The sequence below is a fragment of the Crocuta crocuta genome, unplaced genomic scaffold, assembly GCF_008692635.1.
Source record: "Crocuta crocuta isolate KB4526 unplaced genomic scaffold, BGI_CrCroc_1.0 scaffold67, whole genome shotgun sequence".
NCBI lineage: Eukaryota > Metazoa > Chordata > Mammalia > Carnivora > Hyaenidae > Crocuta > Crocuta crocuta.
This window is the reverse complement of record NW_027531896.1, coordinates 3,278,173-3,294,957: the sequence shown is the minus strand read 5'-3', so window position 1 is coordinate 3,294,957 and position 16,785 is coordinate 3,278,173. Positions and strand designations below refer to the sequence as shown.

General features: G+C 39.5%; 1 protein-coding gene across 1 annotated transcript in view; it reads left to right on the top strand.

The window, feature by feature from the left end:
* MTA3 (metastasis associated 1 family member 3) overlaps positions 1 to 16,785 on the top strand; it is a 171,152-nt gene that overhangs the window by 105,304 nt on the left and 49,063 nt on the right. Inside the window, exon 8 of the mRNA XM_077773462.1 lies at positions 12,630 to 12,818. Within this exon, the coding sequence (XP_077629588.1) occupies positions 12,630 to 12,818 (189 nt within the window). The remainder of the gene's footprint in view (positions 1 to 12,629; positions 12,819 to 16,785) is intronic.

Below are 16,785 nucleotides of genomic sequence, written 5' to 3'. Positions count from 1 at the left end.
GTGGGGGGGGGGGGGGGCCAGGAGCAGAGAGCGAAAGAGGGAGACACAGAATCCGAAGCAGGCTCCAGACTCGGAGCTGTTGGCACAAAGCCTGATGTGGGGCTCAAACTCCTGAGCTGTGAGATCATGACCTGAGCCAAAGTCAGCTACTTAACCAACTGAGCCACCCAGGTGCCCCCTGAGAGGGCAGAATTTTTAAAGATTCAGTATTTGTTATAAAAGAAGCGTTTTAAAAAGAACACAACCTGTGTACCTTAATTAGTTTAAACATCATTTTGTGTTTATCATTTGCAGCACTTGCTTACATGTTTCTTCTGGGCGGGTGCTTTCACACCCTCCAGTGTTTGCATTTCTTCTGTTTTGTTTCCTTTAGTATTCAGCACAGGAGTGGGGGAAAGGAGTAGAGGGAGAGAGAGACTATTAAGCAGGGTCTGTGCTTAGCATGGAGCCTGATGCGACATGGGGCTCTACCTCATAACCCTGAGATCATGACCTGAGCTGAAATCCAGAGTCAGAAGCCTAACCGACTTAGCCACCCAGGTGCACCTATAATTGTTACTTTTTAAAGCAGAAGTGTACTCAGAGGTTCAGGAAATTGCATTTGTCATGTTTGTACAGCTGGTTTCAGAGACAGGATTTGGATCTGTTCTTAACTCCTACCTGGGATTCTGTCCCCCAGATTACATGTTTTCTGTTCTACTCTCCTTAAAATGGCTTGGGTTTAAAAATCATTGTTGTCTGGGTCAGAACAGGCAGTACTGAAGATCTGGTTTTTTGTCTGCAACATTGAAATGCTTTGGTTTCCTGCTCTAACAAGCCTAAGTTCAGCTTTACTTGGACTCTATATGTTGTTCTTATGTTTAGATTATTTTCAGAGCCATAAAATTGATATCTTTCAGAAGTCACAAAAACAGGAAGAAATTGATGCACTTTGTTATTTCAGATGCCCTGACCTGCACCTTTAGTCCTATTTGCCCAGTAGCCTCATACCTTCCTCTTCAATGTTAACATAAAAAATCCCGGGGGCACTTCTATAGAAATGAGTGGGAGTGCTTAGAAGTTGATTACTTGTACATTGATAATATGAGTTTTGCAGATTCTTTTCCAAAAAGATCGTATGAGAAGCTGGGAAGTTGTTTTGTGCCATGAAATGAAAATTAGATTTTTTAAAAATTTTTTTAATGTTTTATTTATTTTTGAGAGAGAGCGTGGGCAGGGGAGGGTCAGAGAGAGAGAGAGAGACACAGAATCCAAAGACAGGCTCCAGGCTCTGAGCTAGCTGTTAGCACAGAGCCCGACATGAGGCTCGAACCCACGAACCATGAGATCATGACCTGAGCCGACTGAGCCACCCAGGCGCCCCTGAAAATTAGATTTAAAAAAATAAATGAAAATTAGATTCATCATTCAGGGGCGCCTGGGTGGCTCAGTCAGTTAAGCAGCCGACTTCGGCTCAGGTCATGATGTCACATTCGTGGGTTCAAGCCCCACGTCAGGCTCTGTGCTGACAGCTAGCTCAGATCCTGGAGCCTGCTTCAGATTCTATGTTTCCCTCTCTCTCTGAGCTTCCCCTGCTCATGCTGTGTCTGTCTGTCTGTCTGTCTCTCTCTCGCTCTCTCTCAGAAAGAAAAAAAATTTTATAGTCATCATTCAGTTGAATTTGGAGAGTCAAGTTCTTATTTTTCTTTCAGTGTTTTCACGTCCATACAGGTCACGTTGGTACCTTTCTCCATCAGGTGACCAGACTGTATGTGAAGACTTCTCACTGCAGAGAAGGCATGGTTATGGAACTCTGGTGGCCTGTCCTAGGTGATTTTCACTGAGGCTTTTCCTGTAAGGGACTGTAGCCAACTGTCAGCATTCCTAATCTGAAGCATCTGTTTATCCTACACGTTGCATGCTACTTGTCGAATCACCAGTAGTGTTTTGGGAGCAGGTAATTAAGCTGCCCACAGATTGCTAGGTCTGACTTTCTTATTTTGAGACCTGTTACAATCATAGCTAGACTGAATTTCAAACTGCTAGTCTAAGAAACATGGTAAGGTTTATAATTGTTAAAACATTGAAGTTGTCATGGAGGCTTCCTAAATCTCACCTTCATTCCACTAAAATGTAAAGTGTCCTTTGTACAATATGCAAAGAAAGAAACGAAATTAGTTTACAACCTACATTGACCTCCCTTCGCCCCATTGGGGAAACAAAATTCTTTAGAACACAGTAAACCCCAAGGTGGTCTGTAAGTAGTTGGTGGAAGGCCGGGCCTGTTATGGGGTGGAGGGTGCCATGTGCATTGGTAGGGAGCTGTTGCCTGAGCACAGCCTAAGTCTCAGAGAACAGGTAATGGTCGAAGTGCTAGATTTCTCTTTTCTTGGACTCTGAGGACAAAGCAAGTTGGAGGATAAGATCTGAGAAAAAAGAGTTTTTTAAGTTGTTTGAGGCCTCAGAAATCTTCAAGGATAGACCATATTAGAGATAATGGTGAAGTAACTTATATAAAGATTCATATTTAATTGGTGACAGACTAAGTACTAGAAACAGGTTTTGTGATGCTGAATCTTGTTCTGAGAAAGGTCAGGTTGTGTTGATTTCATAGGGAGGAGACTGCATTCTGGAATATCTCTAATTCTATCTGATCTTTTTAAAATGCAGTTTTGATTTTGCTCTCTCCTATCTTACATCCTTTTAGTGGCTTTTAATAGCTTTCAGGGTAAAAACCCAGATCCTTAAAACAGGTTTAAAAAGCTGTGGGGTTTTGCCTGGCCAGTCTCTCCAGTCCCTTATCCCCACACTTCCCTCTATGTCCTCTGGGCCCCAGCCAGCCTTCCTTTGATTCCATTGCCTGCTTCCTGCCACAGGGCCTTTGCAATTTTAGTTCCCTTTGCCTGGACATTCTTACAGCCCTACCTAATTAACTTTTTTTTCATAATTTATTTATTTTTAAACTTTTAAAAAAATGTTTGCTTATTTTTGAGAGACGGAGACAGAGTGTGAGTGGGGTAGGGGCAGAGAAAGAGGGAGACAGAATCTGAAAAGGGTTCAGGCTCAGACCTATCAGCACAGAGCCCAACGTGGGACTTGAACTCAATGACCACAAAATCGTGACCTGAGCAGAAGTCAGATACTTAACCAGCTGAGCCACCCAGGCTCCCCAGACTTATTTATTTTGAGAGAGAGTGAGAGAGAGAACGAGAACAAGAACGAGTGGGGGAGGGGCAGAGGGAGGGAGAAAGAGAGAATCCTGAGCAGGCTCTGCACTGTCAGTGTAGAGCCCATTGCTGGGCTCTAACCCACAAATGGTGATATCATGACCTGAGCCAAAACCGAGTTGGACACTTATCTGACTGAGCACCCAGTTGCCCCACCACCTAATTAACTCTTAATTTTTTTTTAAATCTTGTCTAATCTGTCCATCTAGGGCAGGTTACTCTGTGATGTGCTCATGGAGAGAAGCAACAACATTCCTCCAAGTTAATTGTTTGTAATTACTTTTTATTTTGTGATTTTTGTGATTATCTCATTAATGTGTGTCTCTCTTCTTCCCCTTCCCTACATCTCAGCTTGCAGTATTCATCAATATAGTGACTATATCTGTTTTTCCTCACTGTTGAATTCCCAGTACCAAGCATAATTCCTGGGATATATTTACTAGGTATTCAGTAAATATCTGAGAATGAATAAATTAGTTTCTATCTCTGGGACATAGGACAATAGGTTCTTATTAGAATAGGTCATTGGAGTATATTTCTATTTAAATGTTATTTAGCATGTTAATAGATCTTTTATTGAATGCATCTCATCACTAAGAGAGATTATATATATATTTGAATAATAATGTCATTGTGTCACCAGAGCTGAACACACAGAGTCTACCAGGAATTATAGAAAGTTTCTGGCATTGGATATACTTGTTTAGAAACTGTGGTAAAATATACACAACATAAAATTTGCCATTTTAGCCATTTTTAAGTGCACGGTTCTCTGGCATTAAGTATTCATCCTTTTGTGCAGTCATCACCAGCATCCGTCTCCAGGATGTTTTTGTCTTCCCCAACTGAAACTCTGTCCTCATTAAATAATAACTCCCTGTTCCCCAGCCCTTAGCAACCACCATTCTGATTTCTGTTGCTGTCATTTTAACTACTCTGGGTACTTCATTTAAATGGAACCACACGGTATTTACCCTCCTGTGACTTGCTTATTTCACTTTGCATAATGTCTTCAGCTTCATCCATATAGTACTGTGTGTCATTGTTTCCTTCCTTTTTGAGGCTGCATAATACTTTATCGTGTGCATATACCACATTGTATTTATTCAATAGAAACTTGAGTTGTTTCTACATTTTGGCCATTATGAATAGTACTACTATGAACATGGGTGTACAAGTAGATATACTTATATGATTCTCTGGGTCCCCTCCCCCGCAACGCCCCGAACCTATAGCTTATGATCCATTTAGTTTTCTGCAAGTTACATAACCTCCTCATGCCTGAGTTTCCTCACTGGCAATGGGAATACTAATATGAAACCTATCTGTCCTGCTTCAGGGGGTTATCTATTGACAAGAAGAAGAGGGTTTATAGACATAACTCTACAAATTGCAGATGTATGTGTCCAAGAATATAGAACTTGATGGAACTGCAGTAGGTACCCAGAGCACACCTCAGTGCTGTTTTCCCTGGGCCCCTGGATTTTCTTTTTTCTTTTTTTTTTTTTTTAATTTATTTCTAGGAGAGAGAGAGACAGCGTGAGCAGGGGAGGGTCAGAGAGAGAGGGAGACACAGACTCTGAAATAGGCTCCAGGCTCTGAGCTGACAGGCAGCACAGAGAGTGACGTGGGGCTCAAACCCACGAACCGTGAGATCACGACCTAAGCGAAAGTCGGACGCTTAACCGACTAAGCCACCCAGGCGCCCCCTGGGCCCCTGGATTTTCTAAGGGGCATAAAACTCTTTGTGGAACTGGCTGCCCAGGTTGTGTGGAAGACAAGTGATTTATTGCTATGGTACAGTTCTTTTTGAGCTTCCATCAACATTCAGAAGAAATTATATTCGACAGTTTTTGCACCTTCATTTAAGGTAATATTCATAAACACCGGGCCTTGCTGGCTCTTGAGACTCTGTCCACACTGGAAGAGAGTATTTGATGTCCCAGTGTCCTGAACAAGATCTCTGGCACCCTCTTCCCAGCCTCTGGAAAAGTCTGTCTCTGAGTTACCATGTGGCATCAACTTGAGGAGTAAACAAGGTGGTACTTGTAAATCATTCAGAGCAGTGTGCGGCACAGTGTTAAAAGCTTGGTAATACTAGTTGTTTGTTGAGATGGTGATAACAATGATATATTCCCCCCTTTCCCCCAATCTTGTTGAGTCTCATTTACTTTCTTCTGATTTTATATCATTATTGATTGTCTGATAGGGCTTTTATCATGCCATATTTACTGTTATTGTAGTAGGTTATCAAATTTGAATATGGTCATTATGTTATGAGTGGTCATACACTGTAATATAATTGTTACAAGGAGATCATTAAATGATTTAAAGATCTTCCCCTTAAGGGCGCCTGGGTAGCTCAGTTGGTTAAGCATCAGACTTCCACTAAGGTCATAATCTCGTGGTTTGTGAGTTTGAGCCCCATGTTAGGCTCTGTGCTGAGCCTGCTTTGGATTCTGTGCCTCTCTCTCCCTCTCTGCCCCTCCCCCCACTTATCTCTTTCTCTCTCAAAAATAAATAAACATTAAAAAATAATAAAAGATCTTCCCCTTAAAACAAGCTATAATTTTTACAATAAAAATTTTCTCCTCAAGAAAAACTTTGAAAAAGTAAGTAACTCATTTTCTTGAAAAGAAAAAGTTGACTTAACCAACAGTAATTTTATTCTTCAGATTTTAACTCTTTGTAACAATTGCTAGCCATTAATCATGTACTTCATTCTCTTCATTCGTGAACCCTGTTGAAATCACATATTTCATTTAGGGCCTTGGGGGTACTGGGAATTTGAGGATAGATTGCAATTCACAGTCATTACAACATTTAAAGGAATTGCACTCTACAGAGTATATAAATCTTCAGATTAAAATTTTAGGTATCAGCTTACATCAGAAATCTAGTATTCAAAATGAGTATAAAATTGATGAAATGAGAATTCATATAATTTTTTTAAAACACAGTTTCCTAAAACTTAAGAGTACTGTCTATGTTCCCAAGGCTGTAAATTAGAATTAAAACTAAGACTACCACTGTGGTAAATCATATGAAACACGAAATTTTTCTTCCTTCTAAGTATATCACTGAGGCAGGAAATGAATGTTACTGTAGTGCTGTTATCTAATCTAGAGGCTTTAGTGAGATTTTCTAGTTGTTTCAGGTAGCCTCTTTATAACAAAAGAAATTTTTTTTTCTGGTTTAAGATCTACTTGGAAATCATTTACTTTATTGGGTTGTCATATCATTTTAATTTCAGTACAGAACAGTCCCTCATTCTTTGTCTTTTGTGACTGGCATTTTCAAATTGCCGGCTATTTATGTTGTAGAATGTCACTTAGTTTGGGATGTGGTTATAATTTGATTTATAATTAAAATAAGTTTTTAGGGGCGCCTGGGTGGCTCAGTCACTTAAGTGTCCGACTTCAGCTCAGGTTGTGATCGCACGCGCTCTGTGCTGAATGTTTACTCGGAGCCTGGAACCTGCCTTGGATTCTGTGTCTCCTTCTCTCTGCTCCTCCTCCGCTCACGCTCTGTCTCACTCTGTCTCTCAAGAATAAATAAAACGTAAAAAAATAATAATAATAATTAAAAAAATAAATTTTAATCCTACTTAAGTCCATTTTGGTCAGTTAAGTCAAGAGACTTTCCATTTCACCCTAAATTTTCAAATTTACTGAGATAAGTTTTCAGAGTATTCTTTAATTAGAATAATTTGGTAAGTCTCCAGTTATAAGTAGCTTTTTATTCTGTTTGTGTGTCATTTCCCATTTCTTTCAGGACAGTTTTGCTAGATTTTTCTTTTTTATTATCTAAAAGAAAGATTTTAGTTGACTTGATTTTTTTTTATTGTATGTTTTCTTTTTATTATTATTGTGTGTTTTATATTTAAGGGGTTTTTTTCCTGTATATTTTCTTCCTTCTACTTTTCTTAGGGTTTACTCCGATATTCCTGTTCCACTTTTTTTTTCTTTTTTTGCAGGGGCGGGGGGAGAGACAGAATATGAATCTTTTTTTTTTAATTTTTAAAAAATTTTTTTTATTTATTTCTAGGAGAGAGAGAGAGACAGCATGAGCAGGGGAGGGTCAGAGAGAGAGGGAGTGACAGACTCTGAAATAGGCTCCAGGCACTGAGCTGGCTGTCAGCACAGAGCCCAACGCGGGGCTCGAACCCACGAACCGCGCGATCATGACCTAAGCGAAAGTCGGACGCTTAACCGACTAAGCTACCCAGGCGCCCCGAGAGAATATGAATCTTAAGGAGGCTCCACGCCTAGTTGGGAGCTTGACGCGGAGTTGTCTCCCTACTGTGAGATCATGACCTGAGCCAAAATTAAGAGTGAGACACTTAACTGCCTGAGCCTCTCAGGCACTCCTCCTATTCCAGCTTTTTAAAAGACTTTTAGCCCATCAGCTGCATTTGTCTACTTTTCCATCATCAATATTTAAGATTATAAATGTGCCTCTATATGTACTAAAGTTTGATATGTAGTATTTTCATTATCATTTGGTTCTAAGTATTTCCTAATTTATAGTGTGGCATTTAATTGTGAGTTAATTTCCAAGGAAATGAGGTTCATAAATTTATCTCAATTGCCTTGGGGGTTGTGGTCAGAGAACACATATACCAATTCTTTTAATATATTGTGATTTCCTTTAGGGCTTGGAATATAATCCTATAATCCTCCCTAGCATTTTGTCCCTTGGGTATTAGCCACTTTTACTTCAGCCTAGTACAAAGGAAACTTTCTGGTTTTGTCTGTTCTGCCTTGTAGCAGTCTAGAAAATGCCATTAAGGTAAAAGGTTACATCAGTGTGGAAACTCACATGTCATACATATTCTTCCTGAATTATTTTAGCCTCCCCTTGCTTGCATTGGTTGTTCTTCAGTGTCCTCACATAGTTGTTTTATACAGTAAAACCTTGGTTTGTGAGTGTAATTCATTCCAGCAACAGGCTTGTAACCCAAAGCACTTCTATGTCAAAGCGAATTTCCCTATAAAAAATAATGAAAACGATTCATTCCACAACCCAAAAATATTCATGTAAAAATGATTACAATATTGTAATCATTACAAAATAATAAAATATAAAAAAAAATAACAAATTAACCTGTACTTACCTTTGTGAACCTTGGTGGCTGGTGTGAGGGAGACGAGAGAGGAGGGTTATTGTGTAGGATGACTTTCACTAACAGAATCACTGCTGTCTCTTGGCTCAGTGGAATCTTTTTCTGCATGGGGGGCATTGTATACACTCGCACGGATGTGACTACAGTACAGTATGAATACTCTCTTGTCATATACTGTATTTAATGTAACTGTCAATAAGGCAGCAGAGGAAAGGGTCTATATCTGTAGGCAGCCTGGCCTAGAATGAAGGGAAGCATTCCTGAGCTTTTTTCTCTTGGAAAAGCAAAGGACTGTCCATGGGTGCTTTGAANAAAAAAAATAAAAAAAAAAAAAAAAAAAAACCTAATCTGTGGAAGAGAAGGGATGGAGGCAGGATTGAACAGAGGAAGAAAGTAGGTTATGATGCCCTATGAATGAGGCTTCAGCCGGCTCCATGGGACACTTAGAAAGGTTGTCCCAAATCTGGGTGACACGCTGAGCCTATACACTCCTGCATCATTGGATAAAGGCTGCGCCAGGAAAAGGGCATGACCTTGGGTGATGATTCTTTTTGAGATCATTCCAAAGGTGACAGCTGAGGGCAGTCTGCTCACAGCACATCTAGCACGAAGTGAGTAAGTTCTTTATTCTCAAAAGGGAAAACACAGTATCTGTTACACTGCCTAGTATTTCAGTGGCTTATAACAACAAGAACATAATTTCTTATGTACTCCTTTGCAGATTGTCTAGGATTCTGCTGAATTAGACTGGGCCAATTTAGGTGCCAAGCCACAGTGTGAGTCCAGATCTGCTCCATGTGTATCTCATCCTCTCATGATGAAGCAATAGCTCAAGAGGGCAAATCTAGATATGCAAACACATGTCAGGGCTCTGTTATGTTAGTATCTTGAACATCTTATTTGCCAGTCAAGTCACGTGGACAGGCCCCACCTCAGTGGAGTGGAAGACTACTCTTCTATGGAGGTCCAGGGGAGGGAGTGAATATTTGCTGAATAATAATCCAGTCTACTATTGTGTGATTCTACTTAATGAACAAAGGATGAGAAATTCGCTGCCAAGATTTCATTGTCAGTCTTTCTCTGAAAATACTTCTGTTTGTCATCTCCATCTGTTATGAATGAGATGAAATGTGACAACACCTTCACCACTATTTGGCAGAGAGAACAGCTTGTGCTGAGTTCTTATGATTTTTAAATTTAGATTTGAATGGATCTTGTGTGTATCTGTATCTCTATTGAAAACATGGTATCTTTGTAAAGTATTTATCTGGGGGAGTGAAGAGTTTCTTTTATTTTACATTTAGTCTTTAAATTCTTTGTGTTACTTTAAATTGAGGTATATATACAGTAAAGTGTATTCAGTACACTTAGGTGCATAGTTTGTAAACTTGTATATTAGTATACATTCGTGTAATCACCACCCAGATCTAGATAAAGAACATTACCACAGTCTCAAAAGATTGTGCCTCTTCCCTCATGCCTCTTCCCAGTGAATGATCGCCCCCCTCCTTCTGAGGTAATCATTATTCTGACTTCTCTCACCATTGATTGTTACTCTTCTCAAAGTTCACATAAATGGAATCAGCCAGTGTGTTCTCTTATATGTCTAGCTCTTGGAATTTTTATGATCTTACTGATAAACCGTAAGTCATATGTCCAGACTTCTATGTCTTTTGTTAGCCTATTTCTGAGAGTCTTTTGATGTTGTCTCTTCTGTTACAGAAGGTAAATTTTGTGTTTTACTTACAGCTTTTAAGGGTGATATTGAACTCTATAAAAGCCCATTCAAAAGGAGACTCCTATGTGTGTGAGAAAGATGGAGTTAGTATGGACCTCTAGCCCATATTGTGGCTTCCTTTATGAAACTGGTCATCACTTTAAATAAAATTATTCCCTGGGAATTCCACAGTGCATATGTCTAATGGGATGTAGATTTTCTACACAGACTGATTATGACGACACTCTCCTCTGGGCTGTGTTTCAAAGCGGACTTTGGGGGTTTCATCGCTTCCGGTTAGCTATAAGTTGGACCCATTCTTTCCATTTAATTTGTGACAGTGCAGGAGTTAGTCTTCTGAAAGCCAGTGTTTACTTCGGCGTTCAGTAACACACACTCCATTCACAATCTATTCACTTCAGATTTGGGTCATAATCACTTATAACGGCTGTGATATTACTTTGGTTCTTTGAAACCCTATTGGATAATAGCCTATCATCATTTGTAAAAGTACCTGTAAGAGAAGCCTTTTCTTCACCTTTCATGAACGAAAGACTGAAGATTCTTTCATGCTTTGAGTGGCTGCTACAATATCAGTTGAGAAACACTCATTTAGTCTTGTGACTTTGGGTTTCGGAACACCTGTTAATCATAAAAACTACCACCTCCTGAGGAATCTCAGCAGCAAAGTTAATTTGTATAATTCTTGATTTTGAATACCACTTAAGCTTCTTCAGTTTTGTTATCCATTGTAAATTTAGTTTAAAAATAATTTTTTATGGTAATATATTAAATTGAAGGGATCCTTACATGCTCTTGGACTTTGCTTTCATTTTCATAGATCAGTTTTTTAGAAACTAATTAATTTCAGGGGTGATGTAAACTTGTTTAACAGTGTATTGTACAGTTAAAGTGATGAGTCTGTCACGTGAGAAGTTTAGCTAGGAAAGGGGAGTTTAGTTGATTATGAAGTTTGCAGAGCACAGGCGAAGAGTAAAGATCAATTCTAACATTTTTGTAACCCTTGTTGTGGAATGGTGAGAAGAAATTCACTTGAAAATCAAAATTATTCCATGATTGTGACACATACAGCAAAAGACTATATACCTGGTCAGTGGTCCTTGCTGTGATTATGACTAAGGAATAGATAATGAGATTCCTGCTTGCTTTTGTTTTGTGGAATCCAGTGATTTATTTAAGAGAGGTGTTCATCCTTATTAAAGCAGTTAGTTACTGTACCTTAAATATGTCTGTATGTCCTAAATCCCACCTTTAGTTCTGTCAACAAGTTCATATTTTAAACCCTTATTCGGTGTCTTAATGTATCACAGTGTAAATATGTCTTTTTAATGGATACTGTAGCCAATAATTTTTTCTCTTTAACAGATATTAGTTGATATTTGAGTTTATCTTATATTCCTGTATGAGTAGTAGGGAACTCCCCAGCTAAATTTTAAGAGACATGTTTTCATATGGATGTGATGCTATCCTCCTTTATGAATATTTTAATATCAGTATATACTTTGTGTACAAGCTGCAGGATCTGGCTTTGATATGTTAGAAAGTTTAAATAGAACTAGTCCTCACTTGGTAAGGTTTCGGTCACCCTGCCAACGAAATCCACGCCACCCCTACATCTTATCCAGACACAGCGGAGCCAATCACCCTGTTTCCCAGTTTCCCTTCTACATAAACAAATGTGTGTATATGTTATGAATCAATCTCTTGCTCTCCATTAGAAATGACGTCACTAGTGTTTCAAATTTAAAGTTTTGGAACCTGTTTATTCACTGCTTCTAATGGGAAGAAGAGTGTTTTTTAAGTAAGCTAGACCCAAGATACTTTTGCCAAAAAAAACAGGTATATTATCCTAATCTATCTGATCCTCTTTTCAAATTACTCTTCATATCATTCTCTCTTGAAATATATAGGAAACCTACACTAGCCTAGCTGATTCAAGCAAGTCTATTCATCTGTTCTTTGTCTTAGAAAATCTCAGCCAAGTTACTGTTTTTACATGGATGTGCATTTCATTTTGTTTGTTTAACATGGATGTGTAGTTTGGTTTTGTCACCCTGATTCTCAATTCCATTGTTTTCTGTAACTGTCTTCATAGTACATCATCGTCTTAATCCAACCTGAGAATATTTTTTCTCTAATACATAATCTGTTTTTCCCTTGTCAAGGAAGGGAAACAACCCTGTATAATGCTGAAGTGATTGTGGCACTTTTAACGAACGGGATGGTGAAACTTACTCGCTTCCCAGTTAATACCTGTGCCTGGAGGCCCTGGATTTTCATGGTTAGGTTACTATAACAAATGAATGCATTTTTTTTTAATACACATCTTATAAGGTACAAATCAACATTTTCTGAAAGCAGTAAATGATATTTTACATTTACAACAGATAGGTAATCTGGTTTTTTAATTTTTCTTAATTTTGTTACTTAGAAAATAAACACCTAAGTATATTAGTGTTAATTAAGTGCATCATGCATTTTAGGATTTCTGTTCTTAAATAATGGAGCAAGTTTGCATTTCTAGCTGATCTTTTCTCTCCATTTTGTTTGTTTTCTTTAGTTTCATGCCATGGATACACTGTACAGGCACAGCTATGATTTAAGCAGTGCAATTAGTGTCTTAGTACCACTCGGAGGACCTGTTTTATGCAGAGATGAAATGGAAGAGTGGTCAGCGTCTGAAGCTAGTTTATTTGAAGAGGCACTGGAAAAATACGGCAAAGACTTCAATGACATACGTCAAGACTTTGTAAGTAGCAAATTGCACATAAAATGTTGACACGGGAATATTTTATCTTTATTAGAAATCTGGTAAACCTTAAAGTTTTCATTTAGCAAGCTTGTGACTTAGTAATTTTTATCTACTCAACATAGAATGAAGGCTGGTCTTACAGAGGGAGAAATTGACATTTGTTCTGGGAAGCAATTATAAGACCCGGGGTCAGGAGGTTCCAGGTTTAAAATACAGATAGCTTTTCTAACTACTTGCACAAAATATTTCTGAGCTCTGCTTTTTAAGTTTGTTGCTCTCCTTTCAACCTTCTATATTTTTCTAGTTATCTTAGTAATTGCTGAGCCGGAATGTGATGTGGACCTTTGCTATGGAAACAACCTGTAGCAAGCAGTATGGAAAATTTGCTTTATGGGTTTTCGGCCCTTGACGCCTCTCAGTGTTATGTAGTATCTTACTTGTATTTTAAATACTAGATAATCTTGTGTGCTTTTATGTCCTTCCTTTTGTCCTTGTAGTTATGGACTTGCTCTCTTTAATTAAGCTGATAATCTCCTTGAAATGGGGAAATTCTTATTTGAAAAGTCCATTGATAGCTTCTTATGGCAGTTATCCTTTCTAGATATCCAATTTGTTGGTGTATCATTGTGAATAGCAGTCTCTTATGTTTCTTCATATTTCTGTGGTATCAGTTATAACGTCTCCTCTGATTTTCATTTCTGATTTTATTTATTTCGGTCTTCTCTCTTTTTTTCTCAGTTTAGTTAAAGTTTGTCAGTTTGGTTTTATCTTTCCAAAAAAGGAACTCTTTAGTTCCATTGATCTTTTCTTTTGTTTCTCTGATGTATACTTCATTTATTTCTGCTTTGACCTTTATTGTTTCCTTCCTTCTGCTGACTAGACCCACTCTTTTTTGTTCATTTTTCTTTTTTTCACCCTGACTAGATAATTTCTAATGGCCTGTTTTTGAGTTCACAAATGTCCATTATTGATGTTCTGTATTGCATTTTTCATTGAATTCATTATATTCTTCAGCTTTAGAACTTGTGGGTTTGTTTTTTTTTTAATGATTTCTCTCTGTTGAATTTATTTTGTGTATTGTTTTCCTGGTATTGGAATCTATCTCTTGATTTCAATTCTATCTGTATTTTCTAGTAGCTTACTGAGCTTCCTTAAAATCATGATTTTGAAATCATTATCAGGAAATCATAGCTGTCCATTTCTTTGGGGTCAGTTACTGGAAAATTACTGTGTTTCTTTGGTGATGTCATGTTTCCTTAAATCATATTTCTTATAGCGTTGTGTTGATGTTTGTGCATTTGATTGATAAGTCACCTCTACCAGACTTCACAGACTGGTTTTAGTGGGGAGGGAGAGGCCTTCACCTGCCATGGGGACAAGGGTGTTGGAAGTTTGCATATGATGGTTCCAGCTCTTGGGAAGGCCCATCAGCCTAGTGTATGTTCAGCTCCATCTGCTGAGGTCAGTGTCGATTAAGATTGCAGGGGTCCTCAACAGCCCATTCTCCAGGTGTCTGCAGCGGCAGTGAAGGCTGTTGAGGTCTTTGATGGCAAAGGCTGCTGGGGACCTCCTGATCTCTCTCTCTCTCTCTCCCCCTCAATGGGGTGTGACATTGCAAAAAGATCCCTGCTGGCATTGGATCTGGCTTCAGGGTATCCTTGCCTTGGCAGTGGTCCTGAGGCTTGGATCACCTTGGGTCAGAACCAGGAGCGGAGCATGTATGCTCACAGAGCGACGGCAGTCTGGAGTCTGGTGTGCTGGCTAGCCTGCAGTGTCAGTGACTGAGATGTGAACGCATGCAGAACCACCATGGAATCAAGGTCTGGAGTGTGGGTGCATGTGGAGCAGCCAGAGTTCTGGGGTCCTGGATGTGCACAGAGTTGGAGATTGGGGCTGGCAGCCCTGTTCCTGGGGTGGGGACACAGCGGCGTCTTCTGGGAGGGGTGCAGCGGCATCTCCCTCCCTAGGAGGTCAGTATCAGCAATGGCTGTTGGTTACCTCAGTGGTAGAAGCCGTCAGTTTCCTCTGCAGAGTAGGCGGCTGGAGTCTGTGCCAACAAGTACTGCACAGTCCTCTGCTGTGCACGTGGCAGGGGCTCTGCAGCTGTCATGAAGGCTGTTGAGGTCTTCCAGGTGCTCGGTGGCAACGGCTGCCAGGCTCCTCTGCAGAGCGGGCCACAGAGGACCACACTGGCACCCACGTACACTGATAGCCTTTACCCTCCTTTGTTTGTAGCCGTTTCCAGACATCTCAGCTAAGCCTACCTCCCTGGTGATCCTTTCTATGGTTATTCATCTTTTGCACCACTGTGTTGCCATAGCTTCTTATTTGACTCTGATCCTCCCAGGGCTATTTTCATTTCCATAGCTGTGGCATACAAAGACAGGTATCCCTATCATAAAATGTCATAAAGTGGTTATTGTTATAAAGTGGTTCATAACCTCATATTATCCTTCAGAGATCTGTGGGATGGATCTGCAGTGATGCCCCCTCACATTCCTGATACTGGTAATTTTCCTCATCAGTCCAGAAAGGACTTAATCAGTGTTTTTGATCTTTGCAAAGAACTAGTTTTTTTGCTTGATTGATTTTGTTTGTTTGTTTGTTTCATCAACTTCTGCTTTTATGTTTGTCATTTCCTTTCTTCAGCTTGCTTTGTGCTGAAGTGCTTTGTCTTTTCCTAGTAACTTTTTAAGGTTGAAACTTTCCTTGTAATCATTTGTTGAGAGTGTACTTGGCTGACAGTGATTTTAGCCTTGTCTTAAAATTATCTTCTTGTCCTCTTTAACAAAAATGTTATTTTTTTAATGTTTGTTTATTTTTGAGAGAGAGAGAGACTGAATGTGAGCAGGAGACAGGCAGAGAGAGATAGAGGGGGAAACACAGAATCTGAAGCAGGCTCCAGGCTCTGAGTTGTCAAAACAGAGCCCGACATGGGGCTCGAACTCATGAACGGTGAGATCATGACCTGAGCCGAAGTCAGATGCTTAACCGACTGAGCCACCCAGTCGGTTAAGCACCCCAAAATGTTATTCTTTGTAGGATTCATTTTTTTCTTTTTCAGTACTCTAAGGGTGTCTATCTGGCTGACATAGTTTCTTTCTTTCTTTTTTTTTTTATATATATATATTTTTAATTTATTTCTGAGAGAGAGAGAGACAGCGTGAGCAGGGGAGGATCAGAGAGAGAGGGAGTCACAGACTGAAACAGGCTCCAGGCTCTGAGCTGGCAGTCTGCACAGAGCCTGACGCGGGGCTCAAACCCACAAACCGTGAGATCATGACCTGAGCCAACGTCGGACGCCTAACCGACTGAGCCACCCAGGCATCCCTAAATGTTTTCAATTTATTTTTGACAAAAATGTGTATATTTAGGATGTGCAACATGATGTCTTGCTGTATGTGTACACTATAAAGTGATTACCACAAACTAATGACCAAAACCATCATCTTCCAAAGTGACCTGTTCATGTTGTGTGGTAAGACACTTGAGATCNTATATTTTTAATTTATTTCTGAGAGAGAGAGAGACAGCGTGAGCAGGGGAGGATCAGAGAGAGAGGGAGTCACAGACTGAAACAGGCTCCAGGCTCTGAGCTGGCAGTCAGCACAGAGCCTGACGCGGGGCCTGAACCCACGGAAACGCGAGATCATGACCTAAGTGAGAGTCGGACGCCTAACCGACTAAGCCACCCAGGTGCCCCTATCTGGCTGACACTGTTTCGATGAAAATTTTTTATGGGTGTAAATGTTTCTTTTTCTTTGTGCTCAAGAGTTTCTCTTTACTTTCAGTTTTTTAAAAGCAGTTTTATTACTACAATGTACCCGGGTATATTTTTCTTTGTAATTATTCTACTGAATTTCTGAGAGCTAAGATTTACTGTTTTTGTATTAGTTTGTATAATTTATGTTGATCTATTTTTCAGTGCTCTCTTTTTTTTTTTTGTTTTTTTTTTTTTTTTACT